The sequence below is a fragment of the Dryobates pubescens genome, chromosome 29, assembly GCF_014839835.1.
Source record: "Dryobates pubescens isolate bDryPub1 chromosome 29, bDryPub1.pri, whole genome shotgun sequence".
In the NCBI taxonomy this organism is placed as follows: Eukaryota; Metazoa; Chordata; class Aves; order Piciformes; family Picidae; genus Dryobates; species Dryobates pubescens.
In genome coordinates this window covers 205,065-224,760 of record NC_071640.1, presented here as the reverse complement: position 1 = coordinate 224,760, position 19,696 = coordinate 205,065, and the positions used below count along the sequence as shown (strand labels likewise).

At 48.8% G+C, this 19,696-nt stretch overlaps 1 protein-coding gene across 13 annotated transcripts in view; it reads left to right on the top strand.

The window, feature by feature from the left end:
- Window positions 1-19,696, top strand: part of DNM1 (dynamin 1) — a 57,584-nt gene that overhangs the window by 3,404 nt on the left and 34,484 nt on the right. For all 13 annotated transcript variants that reach the window (XM_054174278.1, XM_054174276.1, XM_054174273.1 and 10 more), the window contains exons 2-9: window positions 13,002-13,075; window positions 14,212-14,361; window positions 14,965-15,168; window positions 15,646-15,744; window positions 16,422-16,582; window positions 17,563-17,705; window positions 17,789-17,924; window positions 19,180-19,247. In XM_054174278.1, coding sequence (XP_054030253.1) covers window positions 13,002-13,075; window positions 14,212-14,361; window positions 14,965-15,168; window positions 15,646-15,744; window positions 16,422-16,582; window positions 17,563-17,705; window positions 17,789-17,924; window positions 19,180-19,247 — 1,035 coding nt within the window. The remainder of the gene's footprint in view (window positions 1-13,001; window positions 13,076-14,211; window positions 14,362-14,964; window positions 15,169-15,645; window positions 15,745-16,421; window positions 16,583-17,562; window positions 17,706-17,788; window positions 17,925-19,179; window positions 19,248-19,696) is intronic.

Below are 19,696 nucleotides of genomic sequence, written 5' to 3'. Positions count from 1 at the left end.
CCATGTGAAAATAACAAATACAAGTGTGGCTTCTTAAATCCCAAGGTCTCAGAGACTGTTACACAAGTCTTCAGGTTTGTGGGAGCATCTCTGTCACCTGTTTCACAGACAGGAAAATGCAAGGGCACTGAGCTGCCTTCGTGGCTGCATCGGCGTCTGTGCCCTGCGTGTCCCAACGCAGTGTGCTGCTCAGCCTGCCAGGGCTGCAGTGCTCTTCACGGAGGAAAACAAAGCACCTCTGACTTCTGGAGAACAGATGGTGTAAGGGGGCTGCTGAGGAGGCAGTGAGTAAGGACTGGAACAGTAGGTGGAAGGACTTGAATGGAGATGAATCCATCTTGTTTATGATCAAGGGAGCTAAGCAGTGCCAAAGTTGTGGGAAGTGAATCGGGGTTTGCTTGACCCCAGACCTGAGCATTACCTCAAAAGCATCACCTCTTAAGAGCTTTTATGTCCCAAAGCAAATAAAGGGCACTTATTCTGTCAGCACTGCTCGGATGGTGTGTGCTGAGCGTTTATGTATTGCCTGGGAGGAAACTGAAGGCGGGTGTGGACTCAAACTCGGATGGGCTGACCTCGCCTCTGCTAGCAAACAAACTTCGGCATGGGGAACAGCAGGAGGAATGCAGCTGAGATGCTTGTGGCAGTGGTAAGGGTAAGTACCTATTAAGCTTGGTACTTGTGCTACAGTAATTGCCTGGAGGAGAGCAGGCAAGGGCCAGCGGGTGCTGCGACTGTCTGCCTTGCAGTGTCACACACTGAAAATGCAGAGCTAGACTTGGAGGCCACACGATGGAGTTTGGCTTCAGGTGGAACTCTGAGGAGCAATTTAATTTCTTCATGTCTAAGCCTTGCCCAGCCATTAACAGATAAATACTTAGACCCCCCCAAGATACAGTGAGGGGATGCTGCATTTGATAACACATACTTTGCTTTGTTGTGGGAAGCTTCTCCAGCAAAATACCTTCAGAGGCCAAGAGCAGAACTTAGCAAGTCTCTAGAAGTGAAAGATCCTGAAGAGATGCCTACAGACATGTAGATCTTGGCCTGTTCAGATAGTGCTATTTTATCAACACTGTCTGTGCTTTTAAGCTGCTCAGGCTTCTCTTGTGGTCCATGCTCTGGGAGCAGTGTGGTCCATGCTTTGGAAGCCTGAGTGCTATGAAGAGAGCTGAAGGTTTAGATGTCCTAAAAATCATAGCACACATGTGTGGATTGAGGATGTTGACTGTTCTGGGTAGCACTGAGCAGCAGTGCAGTGCTTCAGCGACTGAATTCTGAACAAGACAAGCTCACTAACTTGCTCTGCTCTGGCCACAGAAGGAGTCCTTAAATAGGATTCTACTGTTTTTCCCTCCATGTTCGGTTTTGAGATACTTTTACATCCCCAGAGTGCAGTCAAAGAGAGTAATTGCAATTCATGGACCCTTAACTGTTGTATGATAAATCTGTGAGCAAATGCTGGTGTGCCTTTGCAGGTTAAGGACATAGGTGTTCCTTGGGAACTGACTGGTTCAGCATTGCAGAGCATGGTGCAAGAGCCAGGAGCAGGATTCTGCTATCTAGAGAAATAAATTGTGGTCAAATAGTAGTCCTTCGAATGACAGTAAACATCTGGTCTTCAGTGAAGAAAATACCTATTTTCATCTGGGATTAATTGGGGAAGGAAGAAAATGCAGAACACCATGGGAATGGAAAATGTGTTACAGCAGGCCACAAGTTAAAATAATTTAACCTAAGGAGTTGGTGCTGCTCTGAGCAAACACTTGTGGGAGGAGGAACATGAGGAGGAGATAGAGAATGAAATTAAAACATAACAGTGGTGTTAAGAAGGGGGAGGCACAGATTTCAGTGTCTGTAGATGGAGCAGCAGTGTCTGCCTGTGTTTGTCCTCTGGCTACTTGCTTTAGTGTTACAGGGCTTGACTCAAATAAATACAAGTCTTTGCTTTCTGCAGCAGTGAGTTATTCATAGAATTACACAATGGCTTGAGTTGGAAAGGACCTTAAAGATCATCTAGATCCAGCCCTCCATACAAGGGAAGGGAAAGGAAAGGAAAGGAAAGGAAAGGAAAGGAAAGGAAAGGAAAGACAAAGCCAAACTTCTGTTTTTAAACTGAAGCTCAATATCAAGCTGGGGGTGCCAAATTGTGTCCTTGAACCTGACTTTTCCAGGTGTTTTGAGCAGACAGAGCTCTGCTAGACTTAAACAGAAGATGTGGGAGTCCTTCTGTAGGACCTCCTATCTGAGGCAGTTTCTGAAAACATTACTCTAAGGCAGGAAGCAATCCCCTTCCTGGTCAATTATTGAGTGGTTCTACTTTCTCCTTCAGGTTTGAGCCTGTCTGTACAAGTGTAAGTAAAAATTCTCTTAAATAAGAATTTCTTAGCATCTTTAAGGTGAACCTTCTTGAGGAGAAACAGAAGCTGAGATCTTAGCATAAGTTGATCAAGAAAACAGTTCTTGCTGTGTTCTAGCTGCTGGGGTGAGACTTACTATGACAGCATGAGCAGCAGATGTGTTAGACAAGAGCAAAGCCTTGTGTGCTCCACCCCTGAGAGCCAATGCTCAGATTTTTGTGCATTTGAGTGGCAAAAGCAGATTTGCTGAAGGAGGGGCAGGCAGTCATCCAGAAGCATCTGGTGTTCAGCCTATGTGCCCAATGTAAAACTGGCTTTGAGGTGGCATCTGTGAAAGAAAATTTACTGCTAATCTCCAGAGTAAAACTGCTTCCTTGATATGCCACTCAAAAAAAAAATCACCCAAAATCTCTGGGTGTAATACTTTTCTTCCTGGACTTCCAGCTCTGTAACCGTATGAGTCAGTGCTGCTGGTGGGGGGAGAGCTAAACTAAATCTGCTCTAAGGAAAAACCCAAGTTATACTTGGTGGGGAAGCAGCTCTCTGGTGGGACAGCTCCTCTGCTTCTGATAGCAGCCTGGGTTTGCACATACTGATAGACAGTAAAAGCTTATGTGGGAGTCTTGAGCTTCACTGGCTCCTTACAGTTTATTCTGACCTTAGAGTGCTGTGGGTTGGGATGGGGCCCCTAATTCTAATGCACGTTGGGTTTTCTCTTGTTCTGGCTGCTGTGATCTCTGGAGTAATCTCTGGCCATTTCTTAAGCTGATTGTGCTTTTTACTTTTAATAGAAGCTCCTCTATGAATAGCTGGGAATTGCCTGAGCATGGTGGTGGCCTGGAGAAGAGAGCTGTTGCAGCAGGGCTGTAGCTGGGGGTGGAGAGTAGATTGGTGTCTGCCAAAATGCAGAGCCTCCTTGGGGACTGGTGCATGGCTTGTGTCACACTGCAGAGCTGCTGCTGCAGCTCCACTGCTGAAACTGAGGTCAGCTCTTCTACACCAGCACAGCTTTCAGCTGAGATCCCAACAATGCACTTGCGTATCTGTGCTGCTTGGGTTTGATGTTGCTGGGCCTGGGCATTGCTCTCTAGCATGCCACTGGCACCCCAGGCTTGGGGTCAATTTCCTGCAGGGATTTGTGAAGGCTGCTGGAAGAATATCCAAAGAATCCTTCCTGCACAAGAGCAGGTGAGGCACTGCAGTAGCACTTGATGTTTTGAAATCTTCTGTTTAGAGCTGAATTCAAACTGGACACCTGGACAGGCAAAAACAAATAGTCCACTAGAAATCAGTGTGCTGGTTTGAAGGGTTGGGGGAAAGATCCAGGGAAAGGAATTTAAACTCTTTTCTTGTAGAAGAAGACTCTGCTCTGTTTGTCTAGGCACGTGCCAAAAATTTGGTCATCTTTTGTGGAACTATTGATCCAGGTTCATTCTGGCATAGCCTGAAACAGAATTGTCTTGTGTGGATTTTGCAGTGGAGTTTCATGCTCCTGACTTTGCTCTCACTAGAGGTGTTGGCAGCCTGTGTTTCATGGAAGGGCTGAAGCAGTAGTGCCTCTGCACCACATTTCCACCCAGGGTGATCCTAATGACATCTGAAACTGCAGAGGTGCTGTGGTGGGCCAGGAGCTTGGCACTGCTCCTGCATACTTCTCCAGGCAGAGAGGAAACACAAACTGGCATTTAAAACCCCCTCTGCAGGATGGCTTGAAGGGTTTGCTCAGGGTGCCTGAGTGCAGCGCAGCTCTGTTACTCCACAGGACTCTGTCCTGCCCAGGCTATTGGAAGGGCAGCAGCCTTCCTCCCCACCCTCAGCACACTCCACCTCTGCCCTCTCACCCAAGATCAATGACCAGGGGATCTGCACTCAATTTTATAGACCCACCACCCATGCCTGGCTGCTCATGGCACATCTCCTTTCCCCGTGCAGCTCCCATTGGGGTTTGTATTATTAGTGAGCATTTCCCAACGACCTCTTTCAGCTGTCTGGAGCTTCTCTGGCACTTGGGCTGTGGGATGCTGTCTCCTCTGCCAGCACACAGTGCTGTGGGAGTGGAGGAAGTGTCATACTGAAGGGAGGAAATGTGTCTTGAGCTATGGTTGTTCTTCTCTTAGATCTTGCAGCACATACCAGGGCTCCAGAGGTGCTGAAGTTCTGACATGAAATCTGAGGTGACACTTTCCATGAATGTTTGGTGTTTCTGAGCCTTCCATTGTGCCTCCTCTGAAAAAGAGAAGGGCAAAAAGGAGGAGAACCCCTTTCTGATCTGCATGTTTGTCTGCACATGACAAACAGCTTGGCTGTTGGTTATTTCTGCACAGTCTCCTCAGTGCAGGAGAGCCCTTACTGCAGGACAGACTTTAGTCTGGACTCAGCTGCAGCTTGGCTGGAGGGAGCTGCAGCAGATTAAGACGCTGGGGGTGAGAAATAGCAAGGTCAGGCTGCAGCTTGCTGGCTTTAGCTAATCCCAGGGCGTTACTGTGGCTGTGCTTTCCCCTCGGTCACTCCTGTCCCAGAGGTTTTGTGTACAGCCTTTCCTTTTGTGCTCTCCCAGCTCAAGTGCAGGTGCAGTACAGCTCATGGTTTTCAGGGCTGTGACCCTTCAGTTATGGCAGGGCCAGGATTTATCAGCAGGTTTGGCTGTGCCAGAGCAGAGTGGTGCCACTGCAGCAGTGTGAGAAAGAGACAAGCAAAGATGCTAGGACATAGGTTGACCTTTTTGGCCATAACTCTGAGTTTCTTCACTACTACCATCAAGACTGGAATAATTTGATGCTTTAGGTTATTGCTGATGCCTGGTATTGGCCTTTTGGAGACCACTGCCTGAAGCTGCAGGGAGATTCTGGAGATGAAGCCTTGCAGGCAAAGCTGCACAGGATAAATCAACTACAGGACTGTTGTTTTCTTCTCTTTAGCAGAGGGTGTTCTCTGCAGTGAGCAAAAGGAAAGCGTGGCTGTGATGGGGAAGGGTCAGCAAGGCAGGCAGAAGGTTTTACAGCTTCTGGAGTGGAACATACCTCATTCTAGTGCAGCATTTCCTCTGCCTGTGGTTCCGGAGGCCTCTGTGCTGTGCTTGCTTTCACTTGGATCCTGGTGTTCCTGCCCAGCCCCGGGGTTGTGTTAGACTTTAGAGGAGTGAAACCAGCATTGTTTTCTTTCTCCTAGGATTGTCATTCTTGAAATGGCAATCCTGCATTTTCCATGGATGTGGAATACTTGCTGCCACATCCATTCAGGATACACCAGGCTGCCTGTTCCCCCAAGTTCCTTATATTGTCAGCACTCTGCTACTCTTTACCTTGAACATCCCAAGGCAGCAGAGAAGATCCAGGACTTAATTTTCTATTACCCAGAAATTCCCAGAGCAAGCTGCAGAGCAGCAGTGCTGCGGCTTCCTTCTCCCAGGGCTGTTTTCCTGGCCAGGGTCTCTGCAGCGTTTGCTGTGCGGGCAGGGACTGGGATCAGGCTGCGCACCGGGGGCTGTACCACTCCCACCCTGCACCGGGCACTGCCGAGCTCCACCCAAGAGCTCTTCTCAGGTTTTACCTGCAAAAATGGCAGAGCACTCGAGACGTGGGGCTGCTTTCTCCTCATTCCCCGTCGGTGTGTGAGGTCCTGGCGCCCAGGGGCCAAGCTATCTGCGGGAGCATGGCAGGGAGGGACCTGGCGGATGTCAGCCCTCAAAATGGAGGAGGGCAGGAGATTCCCGATTCCCTCTCTCGCAGCAGAGGTGAATCTAAGCAAATAACATCTCTGGTGAGATGCTGGGGTTTGTATTCCTGGAGCATCTCCGGTTCCTCCTGCAAACTCTCGACCTGTAGCTGCAGAGACTTGCTGGAAATCCCTCAGCAGCCTGGGCTGATGCGCAGCAGTGAGGGATGCGGGAGCTGTGGCCATCAAGCTGATTTGTTGCTATGGAAACAAGTAGATTTCACCCTGTTGTAGGGAAGTAGGAGGGGAATTATCCCCCTGGGCCTGGTTCTGGCTCTCAGACTGGATTGGTTGCTGCACTGCTACTGTGAAGCAGCAGCCCATGAAGGGATTATCCATCTAGCGGTGATCACAACCGGGGCAGGAGCACGTGGATCCAAGCTGCTCCCGTGGCAGGCTTCCCCAGCAGCCTTGGCACAGGGCACTGTCGTTGCATGCCAGGATTCCCAGTGTCACAGCCCTCCGTGGCACTTGGAAGCAAGGAATGAACCTTGGTCACTGACAGCCGGAAAGCAGCCCTGCATGCCTGCACAGGCAGCTGCCCCGGGCTGGTCAGTCAGGATGGCTGAGGGTGAGCAATGTCCAGAGTCCAGCACAGCTTCTTCTGGGCAAGAGCTCCTGGTGGCATCACAGTATCACCTGCCAAGCGTGAGGCTAGGGTACACTGCCTGCCTTGGAGTTACTGTAGACACAGAGCAGCAGAAGTCCCTGGGTCAAGCTCTTGGCTGTGTCAGTTTACTCTCTGGGCTGGCATCTCCCAGGCCGCTGAATAAAAGTGTGGGAATGGTTCTGGACTCCTTGGGTGTTGCCTTGTGGAAGCAGCACAGCCATGAGGCAGTTTTGTGCTGTGGTGCAGCCATAGAATCAGTCAGGGTTGGAAGGGACCACAAGGATCATCTAGTTCCAACCCCCCAGCCATGGGCAGGGACACCTGACACAAGACTATGACTTGGCATAACACAGACAGCTGTATTCTGGATTTTGATGGACCCTGAAGCCAGTGGAGTGTGAAACACAAAAATCAGCCTAAAGGATTAAAATAAGAATAAACAATAGATTCCCCTCCCCCCCCACCTTATCACACTGCTTCCAGAGGCCTGCACAGAGCATGTGCATGAGAGGGGCTGAGTGAGATGCCAGAGGGGGGATGTGGAAAGAGTGAATGGGAGAGGCAGTGGCTGCACAGGCTCCTGGGAACCAGGCTGAATGGCCAGAGATGAGCCAGAAAAGCAGAATTTAGAGCACAGCAGAGGAGACGTAATGGAGTCTGGGAGGGGTGGGAAGAACACAGCTTGTAAGCAAGTGTTCATGTGAGAATTGCTCTGCACTTTCCTTTTTGCTTTAGCAGTGTTTACAGAAGTGCTGCTGACTGAAGGTTCAGTGATATGAGAGAACTTTGCACAGGGCCTGGCCCCTCTCGAGCTGTCTGAGCACCTTGATCAGCAAGTGTCCACATGCAGGGAACATGTTTTTGAGCAACACCTGTGGTGTCCAGGTCACCTGCATCCTCCCAGAGACCTACCAGAGCACATAAATGTGGCCATGCAGCTCACTAACAAAAGGCTTTATCCTCTTCCCTGGGAAAAAGAAGATCCATGTATACAAAAAGCTGCCAGGAAGGAGCTGCAGTGGACAGTACTGGAGACTGTCAGCTCTGTATAAGTAGATCAGTGGCCAAGCAATTGTGCCATGCCCCGTGCCAAGAGAAGCCCTATGGTTCATCGAGCTATTGTCCCTCCATGGCTCATTGTTTGGTCCCCAGTGTCAGTGACACAAACCACACTGTTATGGTTGTTCAGGAGGAGATGGACTTGCCTGACCAGGCTGTACATGAGGCTGTGCAGTTCCTGTGGAGGCTTCTCCTGGAAGGGGCAGTCTGCTGGAAGCCTTCCTGTGCTGGCACAGCCCCTGCTTTCAGGTCATTGTGGTGTTTTGAGATGCTTTTGTGCAGCAAATATGGGTGTTTTATGTGGCTCTCTTTGCTTCATGTGTTGACTTTGATTGCCCTGCTTTTAATTTTTGTTCTTACTTAGAATAAAGCAGGAGTATGGAATGGGAAGAAGCTGTAGCAGAGCTCTGGAGTATTACATGTCCTGGCCAGAAATGGGCAGAGGAAGCAAAACAGGGAAGTGTTTCTTGTGGTGAGGATCATAGCATCCAGCTTGGAGTAGGCTGTGAGTGTGACTGTGCAATGCAGCCTATGCCCATGCTTATTTGTGTTCTTACAGTGAATTAGCACAGTCGCTGCGCTCTGCTCTTTGAAGACCACAATGCCTTAGTGTCTCTGTAAAGCTTTAATAAGTGAATCTCAGACTGCTCCTCTCACTGGATGGGGACCCACACTGGTGCCACTGAAGTGCATGCGAAGGAGTTGAGAGCTGAAGACAGACAGCAGGGTGGGAGAAGGGTGCAGGCTTCAGGAGCCCCACTGTAGGTTATTCTTTGTTTCTGGACTGCAAATTACTCATCAGTGTTCTGTAAAGGAGCCCAGCTCATGCTTGGCCAGCACCTGTGAACTCCCCTTACAAACAGCAAACTCCCAGACTCAGAGCATCTTGGGCTGCTCTGGCTGCTGGTCTGGAAGCTGTGCTAGGTTTGGAGGTGCTGTCTGAGAGCAGAACTACTTAACAAAGCAACTGTAAGTCAGCACAATGGTGTTAACCTCCCTTTGCGCTGGTGTGAATAGGAACGCAAGGGACAAGGCAGTGGGAAGCCTTCTCTTGCCTTTTTTGTCTCTGCTAATGTGTGTTATGATGACACTCATCAGCTATTGCCTGGCTTCATTTTTCAGAATTGTATTCCTGAATAATGAGTGACTGTGCACAGTAATATTGGCAGTATGCTGTCCTTACAATGGATCCTTCTGTGTGTCCATTGTGTGACCAGTGCCAGTTGCACTGTCAGAAGTTATCCCAAGAGCTCATGGAACTGCTCTCTTTCACTCTGGGTCGAGGTTGTTGTGCTGTGCATACTGCCAGATAAATAACAATAACACACATCCTCTGCCTTAAATTTCCCTGAGTCAAAGTGCTAACCTTAATGGACCCTTGCCATGTTGTCAGGAGCCTGCAGGACCCCTGCCCAGGTTCACAGGCTGCAGCACAGGGGAGCTGCAGCTCAGGGCAGAGCAAAGCAGTTGGGAGAGCAGGTGGAGGAGGAGCTCTCGTTCTGAATGCCTCTGCTTTTAGATGCTTGGTGGTTAGGTTGCCTGTCTGGCTGCTCTTGAAGCACTTTAGTCCAGCACTTTAGTCCAGAGTTCATGGAAGCCATGGAGTCAGCAGGAAAGGGAGTCCAGTTCAGCCCTTTGGTTAACCTACTGAGTGGCAGAGGAAGGAAATGTGTTCTTGTTCCTGCCCCATGCCTGAGTTCCAGAACTGCTTACGATGTGTTTGCATGTCGCTGTAAGGAGCAGCACAGGAAGGGGCTTTCATAAGCGATGCCTGCACTGGGCTGTGAAGGAGAAGGAGGCTTCACTTAGTGTCTAAGAAGGGGAAAGCTGCTGCCCTTTCTGGGGTGTTTAGTTTAGCAGTCAGTAAGGTTAGTAGTAGCTCAGTTTAGCCTTGCAGATGCTCTGTGGCTGACGCGAAGGATTCATCTGAGACACTGCTGGAGTAAGAGTGTTTGAAAACTTGGTTGGTGCTCTGTGAGCTGGAGGGCTGCTCAGGGGTGTATGGAGATGTGAATGCTGCCACTCAAGGCAGTGCTCCAAGGGGCTGTACCTCAGGGGCTCCTGTGGTACCTTGGGTTGTCTGGGGAGTCCTGTGATGCATTGTGCCATGGAGAGCTGATGATGAGTTCTTGATCTGGATGTGTGTAGATGATGGAAGAGCAACTCTAAGGTGAGACAGATGAAATGAAGATAGTTCTTAGCTTAAGCAGGAGTGAACTGTGTAACCAGATAGGAAAATCCACAGGGGCAGGAAATGTATTTCTTGCTGTGTAGTGCCTGGCACAGTTCTGATCGAATTGTAGTCCCTGGACACCAGCAGAACACGAGGAAATAGCAATCACTGCATTGAAGGAACAGAGACAGCCACGTGGAATTGTGGCAGCTGTGTTAATCTCAATTTTATGAAACTAATATCCAACCCTGAGATGAATCATGTCCCTTAATAGCCTGTTTTGTGTGTAGGTTTTTAATAAGAAAAGAAAGGAAATTACACAATCCCATGGTGGTGTTCACTTTTCTGTTCTTTGGAACTGCTTTTATGTCTTCATAAGATGCTGCTTCGGCTTTTTAGTTGAGGCTTTACCTTCTCCAGTGCATTTTAATCCCAGAATCTCAAAGGAATAACAAGCAGTGAACTGCAAGGCTGCTGTGTTGGTCTGTCTAGACTAGACCTAGACTGGCATCAAAGCCCTCTGCACAAACGGCTTTGCCAGTCTTTGTCCTCCCTTGGAGCAAGGGAGAGTAGGTAGTGGTGGAAGCATTTGGTCTGTCTTCTGTTTTGCACAAGAGATGGTGCTGTGCTCTTGGCCGTGTTGTTGGCTCCTGATGACCGTGGTTGCAACTTCAGTGAAGGCTGAGGTCATGCATGAAAAAGCTTTGTCTCAGATAAAGATCCACCTAGAGCAGAGGAGTAAAGGAGTCTTTTTCTGACCAGCAAGTTGTGTTCTTCAGGAGCAAATGTGGCCCTGCGGCAGCAGATGAGCTTGTGGGAGTCACATTTTCTCAGTGTAGGAGCAATGAAGAGACACCAGAAACTTAACCGAAAGTTTCAGTCAGTGCCTCTTCAGGGAGTCCGAAGCTTTTCATATGGGTCTCTGTCCTACGTTTTTGATTGCATCTATCAACATTTTCTTCCCTTTCCATACAATCTGGGTTGAATTAAACAGCAGTTCCAGTTTCCTGAATCTTGTAAAGTGTCCAGGGTGAATTGTCTTTGTCCATGTTGCCTTTAACTTCTAATCTCTGCAAATCATTAAATGAGCTCTGAAAACCTTTCAGAGCCAATGTGCCTTTTTTCTCACTAACAGCACCTTTTTGTTCTCTAGGGATTCCAAGACATCTAATGCATGGAGGTTTCTTGTACGGAGCAGCAGACTTGAATTAAAAACAAATAGGGGAACCCCAAGTTCCCAGTGCCCTGACTTGGAAAGCAGCAATAGCTGTGTGGCATCAAGACTGCTGACAGATCTGGATTTTGGTCAAGTGTTGCTCTGCAGTAACTGCTAAATTGTTTTCCATCCCTCAGATATATATTATTTGTTTACTTATTTTACTAATACATTACTAATGCAGCTTTCAGCCCAAATCTGTGCTTGAATGCCTCTCCAGATACTAAAATAGAAATAAGACTGGAAGGGATGATGTGGTTGGGTTTGCCCCAAGGTGTCTGTGAAGCTGGAGGAGAATGTCTGCAAACCCTTCAGCAAAGAGCAGTAAATGCCTTTGCACTCACTTCCCTGCCTCAGCTCTTTCAGCCTGAGACCCATCAGGGTTTGCATCCTTGGTTCTTTTTGTTGTCTTGCTACTAGAATGATGCAATGCCTCAAAGATCCCAGAGTTAATCCCACTGGAATGGAAAAAGTAGAACTGTATTATTGGAAAAACAAATGAAAGACAAACTCCATTAACTCTTTGTACTTCTGGAAAGTCTGAAAGAATGAGAATGGGCTTCAGCCTTACTTCAGCTGTTAGAATTGTACCTGAGGTGCCATTACTCCAGGTTCAGCAATTCCCATGAGATATTTTTATTTGACTGAGGGCCTCCTTACCCTCCTTTCACTTGAAACTGCAGTGCAGGTTTTGATATTACCAAGTTATTCTGACAGCCTTACAGATGGAGAATTACTTTTATAGCCGAGGAAAGAGAAATACAGAGAAGTAGAAGATCTTGCATAGATTACATAGGAAAGCAGTGGCCAAAGCAGGACCTGAAACCAAACTGGTCAAATCCTTGTGTGATGTGGTAAATCAAAAGCTGATTCCTCATCTTCGCTTCCTCTGCCAGTGCTAAGCTGATGCAGAACTAAGAGCAGGCTGCTCGGTCCTGGATTCCCTGACTCCCCCAGAGTAGTCACTACTGAATTAGCAAAGTTGCTCATTGTCAGAGCTGCCAGGGTAGGCAGGTTGTGTGCCAGGATCCCAGCAACACAGGTGGGATTTCTCTTTCCAGAGCAAACTGCCCTCAAGCTGCTGGAGCTGTTTTGAAGTGATGCAAGGAAGCAGTCCATCAGAAGTGCCGGGTGGCTACTGGGGAGCCCTGAGAGCACTTGAAAACCAGGCCACAGGCCAGCAAGGGCACAGGCAGATACAGTGAGCATGCCTGGCTTTGCCCAAAGCACGTGGACTTGGAAGGAGCAAAAGCAAAGGAGAACTCTTGGGCAGTGTCTGCAAAATCAGCATCTGGAGAAGGGCAGTGAAAGGCTTCCTTCCTTTGGAGTGAGGTACACACAAATTCAGGATCTGTGAATGCAGAAGGAAGCTGCTGCTGGTGTTGCCCTGGCAATACTTGGGTCTTAAGCAGCTATCCAGGAGAAGCCCTGGGTGGAGACAAGCCTTTGGCGGATGGTTTTGGAACAGCCTGGGGCCTTCTCTAGCCACAAGCACAGGGAGAGTGGTGGTCTTGTCGTTTGGGTAACTGTATTTGGTCTAAAGGAGGCATCCAGCTTTCCAGGCTGTGCTTCAGCTTCTCTCTTCTGATGAAAGAGGAATTTTTCCAGAATGCAGAGAGCTGGGTTAAATGGGCTTGTTGGGCAGCTTGGAACTTCAGCTGAAGGAGCTGAGGGCTGTGCTGTGTGTACGGGCAGGTCCTTCAGAACAAGCTCATATCCCCTCAAGCAGGAGCACTTGGGTTTCACTGCCTTCAGCTCTTTTGTGCCCATGGCTGAGGTTGCCAGTTACAGTCTGTGCTGCTTACAGAAGCAGGAGGGCTGTGAAGGAGGCAATCGTTGGCTCACCTGGACCTTGCTGTCTCGTTTCAGGGACTTCCTGCCACGTGGATCTGGCATCGTAACCAGGCGCCCGCTGGTCCTGCAGCTGGTGAATGCCAGCACAGGTATGTGAGCCGCCCTCCTGCAGCCAGCTGCACTGCTGCCTTGGTTAACAAAGGTCTCACTTGACCAGTGGTGTTGCACAGGCTGGAAGAAGTAAATAAGAATTTCCCCCAGGGAAGGTGGTCTGCAGCTGCTTCTCAGTTCCGTGGCTTTAATTTCTGATGCTCTGTGTCCAGAAGGAAAATGCTGCTTAGTTTTCTCTTTAATTTGTCAGTTGAAGCTCCATGAGTACACATCACAACTGTCCTTTCTCTGTGCTTCTGTGACTCTTAGGAGCAGGCCAGACCTAGCAGCCTATGACCCTGCTGATAGTTCACTGAAACTCATGAGGCTCAATGATTTCCTGTTAGGAGAGCCCAGTGTGAGCACACTGGGGGCTGAAGAAAGACTGCAGAGTTCTGTGGCTGCTCTCTTGGCAGTTCTCTGGGTTTACCACTTACTTTCAGGATATCTTCTTCATCTTTCCCCTCAGCATAAGTTAGTATCTCACCCAGGAGTTGTCAAGTGAATATTTCAAGGTATTCTTCTGCTCTTGTCAGTTAAACTTGATCCATCCACAGCAGCCCTCTTGTCTACCATGAGGAGATGACTTTTAGGAGGCTTTTAAAATCCTGAGGGTTCACAACCCCCCAGCCACCAGCCAGTGCAAAACAAGAGTCCTTCTCTCTCGAGTCTCTCTTGAGTCTATTCTCATTAAGTAATGAGACTTTATTACCCCCATTTCTTTAATTACAGAGCTAGTCAAGCTTTCCTGAGTACCCAGGTGTCTCCCAGTGTAGTTGTGGAGGTCACTGCTGCTTCAGGCAGGTGTGTGCTAAGTTTGCTTAGTTTGCTTCGTACCAACAGAGGGTCATGGATTATTACTTGAAGGAAGACAAGTGAGGACACCACATCTACTGAGACAGCAGCTGGATTGTGCAGATGTTTGGCTCAACTGCATTCTTTCAGACATTGATAAGGTGACTGCAGTAACTTCTGTGCCAGCCTGCCAGGTTTTGCTGGGAAAGGCCCTTGCCAGACTTCATCTCTTCAACTGTTCTCTGTTTTGTTTTGCTTTGGAATGTGATGTTTTAATTACACTTTGGGAGCTTCTCTGATTTCTGTGACTGTTTCTAATACGCTGCTTCTCTTTACATAGAATATGGTGAGTTCCTACACTGCAAAGGGAAGAAATTCACTGACTTTGAGGAGGTTCGTTTGGAAATTGAGGCTGAAACAGATCGTGTCACTGGCTCCAACAAAGGGATCTCCCCTGTGCCCATCAATCTTCGAGTCTACTCTCCCCATGGTGAGCCCTAACACAGCATCTGAGTCAGGAGGTGGATGAGACAGGCTGCTGCTTTATCCTGAAGTAAAGACAGAAAGAACAGAAGTGAAATGGGGATCGTGCTTGGCTTTGGCTTGGTGCTCTGTGTGCCTGGGCCATGCTGGGTCAAGCTGCCAGCCTTAGCCGGAGCCGAGTCTGACAGCTGAAGGATTTGACAGCCAGCAGAACTCCTGGGAAGAAAGGATGTCTGTGCAGGAACCTGCTTCTGGGGCTGTTCTCTTCCATCAGTGTGGGCATTACAGTGAAGAGCTGCTGCCTCTCCTTGCTTTACTGGGCAAATAAATGGAACAACAGAAAAGCTGCTGAGTGGCTTTCCTGAGGAGCACTTGGCCTTCTGTTTGCATTTCAGTGCCTGCTTGGTATACAGGTGGTGCCTTTGTCATTCCCCACTGATCTCAGGGGAAGAATTCTGCCTAAATGAGAGCAGTAGTCCCAGATTTCCCAGCTCGTTAAATGTGAGCAACTGTGTGGGTATCTTTTGGAAAGCTCTTTGCTATGCATGATCTGACCATACCATTCCTACTTCATTGCTCTCCTGTGCTATCTCCTGTTTCCTTTGTATAGTCCTGAACCTAACCTTGGTAGATCTACCGGGTATGACAAAAGTCCCAGTGGGAGACCAGCCCCCTGACATCGAGTTTCAGATCCGAGACATGCTCATGCAGTTTGTCACCAAAGAGAACTGCCTCATCCTGGCAGTCTCCCCAGCCAACTCCGACCTGGCTAATTCTGATGCCCTGAAGATCGCCAAGGAGGTGGATCCGCAAGGTAAGTCTCTTCTAACTTAGCATGGCATTGCCAGGCAGTGGCCTGCTTTTCCTTTTCCTTTTTGGTTGCGATTTGCCCAGTGGCTGTGGGCTCCTCTCTGTTGTCTTAGGTTGTATCTTCACAGCCCACATTGTTCTGAGAGGAGTTGGTGAATGTCAGCAGTCACTGCAACCGGATTTTTGTTACTCTCCTTTTCTTGCTTTGTTCAAGCCCCTTTTCTGAAGGATGAAGAATTCCTTTCCTTTAGTCATCTGCACTCTACCTGCACTAAATCTTCCCTGTTGTGGCAGAGCATGTTCCTGTTTCAACAGGTTGTGAGTGAAAATGGAGCTTAGCTGTTGTCTTTTTGTTTCTCGCGACGGGTCCACGATGGGAACTGCAGCGTTTGAGTTCAAGAGCCCTTGAGTAGCCTCTTGAGGCAGTCTGTGAGCTCTGTGAAGCTGTTTGCCTGCTCAGGTGTGTTTGTCTGTTCCCCAGGGCAGCGCACTATCGGAGTCATCACCAAGCTGGACCTCATGGATGAGGGAACTGATGCGCGAGACGTGCTAGAGAACAAATTACTGCCCCTGCGCAGGGGTAGGTGCCTGCATGCTTAGGCCATGCTCTCCCTAGGAGAGGTCTCCTGGCCTCATCTCCTTCCTGCAGCATCTGTTGCAACTTGGGTTGAAGCCACCTGTGTTCCAAGTTGGAAGTGAACAGAGCTAGGATCTGTCAGGCAGTTAACAGGAAGCTTGCAGGTGTCTGCACCTGGGTAGGAAGTCCCAGCGGAAGGCTGGCCTTGTGCTCTTACCTTTACTTTCTCTTTTCTTACTTCTTATAACAAGGCAAGCTGCAAAAATGCAACTCCTGCCTAAAAGACTGCCCTTGGCTTTGACCTAGATGAGGTTGCCATAGTGTATCTGATGCAGTCCCTGGGGCTGTGATGCCTGCTGTGTGGAGCTGTAGGGACATACCCATCCTAAGGAGGTCACAGAAGTGTCTGGGATGCAGCAGACCAGGGTGTGCTTTGTGACTGAAGGAGCAGTGACAAATAAGCTGATTCTCAGTTGCAGTCATTTTTGTCTTGCATACCAAAACATCAGAACCTGGGCTACTCAAAGGAAATTCTAGTTCTAAACACTTCCAGTTGTTTCCTACTAGTGTGTTGCCACTAGAATTCCTTGTGTGCAATGTTGAGTAACTTCCTTTTCAGTCCGAGTCCCATTGACTTTCTTATCCTTGTAACCATCTGATCTCTAACCACACTCTTACAGGTTACATTGGTGTAGTCAACAGGAGTCAGAAGGACATTGATGGCAAGAAGGACATCCAGGCAGCTCTGGCTGCAGAGAGAAAATTTTTTCTCTCCCACCCAGCCTACAGACACATGGCTGACCGCATGGGGACCCCCTACCTGCAGAAAGTACTGAACCAGGTACTGTTGGCTGTCAGGAACTGCTGCCCACTCTGTCGTAAGAATCACTTGGCTGGCCAGCAGGGCTCTTCTGAGATGGAACAGTACAGGAAAAGCTAAAACTTGGGGTCAGCAAAGGGTTGTTTTACTGCAGTGAGACATGTAAAGGTTGCCTAACTCTTCCTCCTCTGCATTGTAAAAGGCATTTTGGTGCCGCATCCTGACCTGTACGGTCCTGAGACAGTGAAGCACGTTAAGGGCAGTGATAGAGTTCACACGGCAAAGGCAGGGCACTGCTTCATCTTCTCAGTGACACCAGTGCAAGTCAATAGTTTGGTCTGGTACTCTAGAGGTCTCTGTACCTAACAACAAACTCCAGTCCTTGACTGAAATGTGACTGCTTGTCTTTTTCCTATCAAAGTGTTTTCTCTCCTGTCTCATATAGTAGCAGCTTTCTGTTGCTTCCCTCTCTACTCCCTTGAGTGAAGAATTACTTTGTCCCTTTTGTCCTTACTTAAAGATTCATCTTTAAAGTGCAGTTTTCCACAACTGTGCTCTATGGAAACCCTCTTATTAGAACCTCATCAGTGATTTTTGGCTCCTTCCACCTTATCTTGCCAGCCTTATTATTGTAGAAGGGCTTCACCACCACCTTGGTCATCAGTGGTGTGGTGACCAGAAGGCAGAGCAGCTTTACCCTGGTGTCAGCAGCAAATGCTGATGCTTGTGGTTCCTGTGCTGGTGACAGCAGGTGTCTGAAGGGCAGTTTTATACCAGACCAGAAGGTAAAAAATGAAGGCCAAGAGTAGATGGCTGGGTAGGCAGGATACGGCCCAGCTCATAACTGCTATCTGTCCTGGGACTGACTTTTTGTAGGACCACTCAGAAGGACTGAGCCCAGAGGAGAGGAACATGTCTCTTTGTTTTGGGGTGCAGAGGTAGCAAACTTCCCAGTAACCACCCAGAGGTTTGTCATCATCTTAAACCTTCCTCTTGTGCAGCAATTGACCAACCACATCCGTGACACCCTGCCAGGGCTGCGGAACAAGCTCCAAAGCCAACTCCTCTCCATTGAGAAGGAGGTGGAAGAGTACAAAAGCTTCCGACCTGATGACCCTGCTCGCAAGACCAAAGCTCTGCTCCAGTAAGTGGCTTTGGCTGTGTGGCCCTCCATGGAGGTGACTACTCAACCATGACTTCTGCTTCATGCTTTTTGGTTTTTTTCAGGATGGTCCAGCAGTTTGCTGTGGACTTTGAGAAACGTATTGAAGGCTCTGGAGACCAAATTGATACCTATGAGCTGTCAGGAGGAGCGAGGATTAACCGCATCTTCCATGAACGCTTCCCCTTTGAACTGGTGAAGGTACTGCTGAGATCCACTTTGTCCTCTCCTCTCTGTCTCCTTACTCCTTTTGGTGTCTTTCATCATCTCTCTTTCCCTTTGACTGCTTCGTTTCATGTTTTTCCTTTTATTACCTTTCTAGTGAAAGCCGAGAGCCTGCCTTGTCCTGGCCAATGCATTTTTGTGTCTGAGCTGTAAATCTGTTTGTGGTGTTCACTGAAAAAGCAGCTGCCAAGACCTCATGCTGTGTTTTGGGAGACAAAACCATTTTAGAAAGCAGTCTGGCACTTGAACCCCATTGCCTTATCTCAGAGAAGCTCCCTGGGAGCAGCTGGGGCTTGGTATGGGTAACACAAGCCCTTTGCTGCTGCAGGCTGTGCAGGATGTCTGCACTGGCAATAGATGCTTTGTGGCTGGGTGTGGTAATGGTTGCAATAAGCAGTGTGAGCAATCTGGCAGTGTAGGCCTAGAGCCTGACATGGTGGTAGGCCGTGTCCAGCATGGGTGCAGAAGTAGCCAGCAGCATAGCAGAATAGTGCTGTGCCTGCACTGTGTAACCAAAGCAGGACACCAGTAGCTATAAACACAGAGAGTTATCTCAGAATAACAGGACACACACCTGCATCAACAACCTCGCCTGGTAGTACTGGTTTAACCAATAATCTGTAGTAATAGTGTGTGGTCACTCGTGAGGGGCCAGTGAAGCCATGCCAGCAATGCCCTCCGAGTTGATATAAGTTCTAAGGGTTTTCTTGCTGCGCACTTTCCTCTATGCATTTCTTACTAGCCTGTCAGCTCTACTGTCTGCTCTGTACCATGCTTGCATTATAATAGAACAAGAGAACACAGTCTCAGGCTGCGCCAGGGGAGGTTCAGGCTGGATGTTAGGAAAAAGTTCTATACAGAAAGAGTGATTGCCCATTGGAATGGGCTGCCTGGGGAGGTGGTGGGGTCGCCATCACTGGAGGTGTTCAGGAGGAGACTTGATGGGGTGCTTGGTGCCGTGGGTTAGTTGTTTGGGTGGTGTTGGATTGGTTGATGGGTTGGATGCGATGATCTTGAAGGTCTCTTCCAACCTGGTTTATTCTATGTAATACTGAAACCATAAAGGACAATACTAGATCATATTGATCAGATGTATTGACTCCATTCTCTGTCGTCGCTAAAGCTGGGCTCTTGATGCAGCACTTGGGCTGGCACCTCTTGTGGCACAGGGCTGGCTGGCATGGGGCTCAGTGCTGCTGGCAGTTCCTCACGTGGCTCTCTCCCGATGCAGATGGAGTTTGACGAGAAGGAGCTGCGGCGGGAGATCAGCTACGCCATCAAGAACATCCACGGCATCAGGCATGTACCCCCCACTAGCAGACCCTAGGCTGCACAGCCTTGTAAATGCCTCTAGGCCTTACCAATGGAGCGGAAGACTTCAGAGGTACGGTAGGTCAGCCAAAAGGGAGGAGCAGCCTCCTTGGACCACCCCGGGGCTTGAGTCTGGGAGCAGGGACAGTGACCCAAATGAGTTTGCTTTCTCATCCCACACGAGAGTCATGGAAGCCCACAAGGTAAAATTGCTTTAGTGATCAGACATTTTGTCTCTCCTTGTTTTTTGACATAAGAAAGGATGGAAAGAGGGAAGCAAGTCCCTGTTAAAGCTAAAACATTGGTTATCACTTTCTGCCTCTGTACTGACCAACACTTAGCTGTTCAAAGCAGTTGTTGGTACTGAGCACCTCCTTCCCTAGAGCTCTGAGGGAGCACTGGGGTGCCCGTCACTGGGATCCAAACAGCCCCAGGAT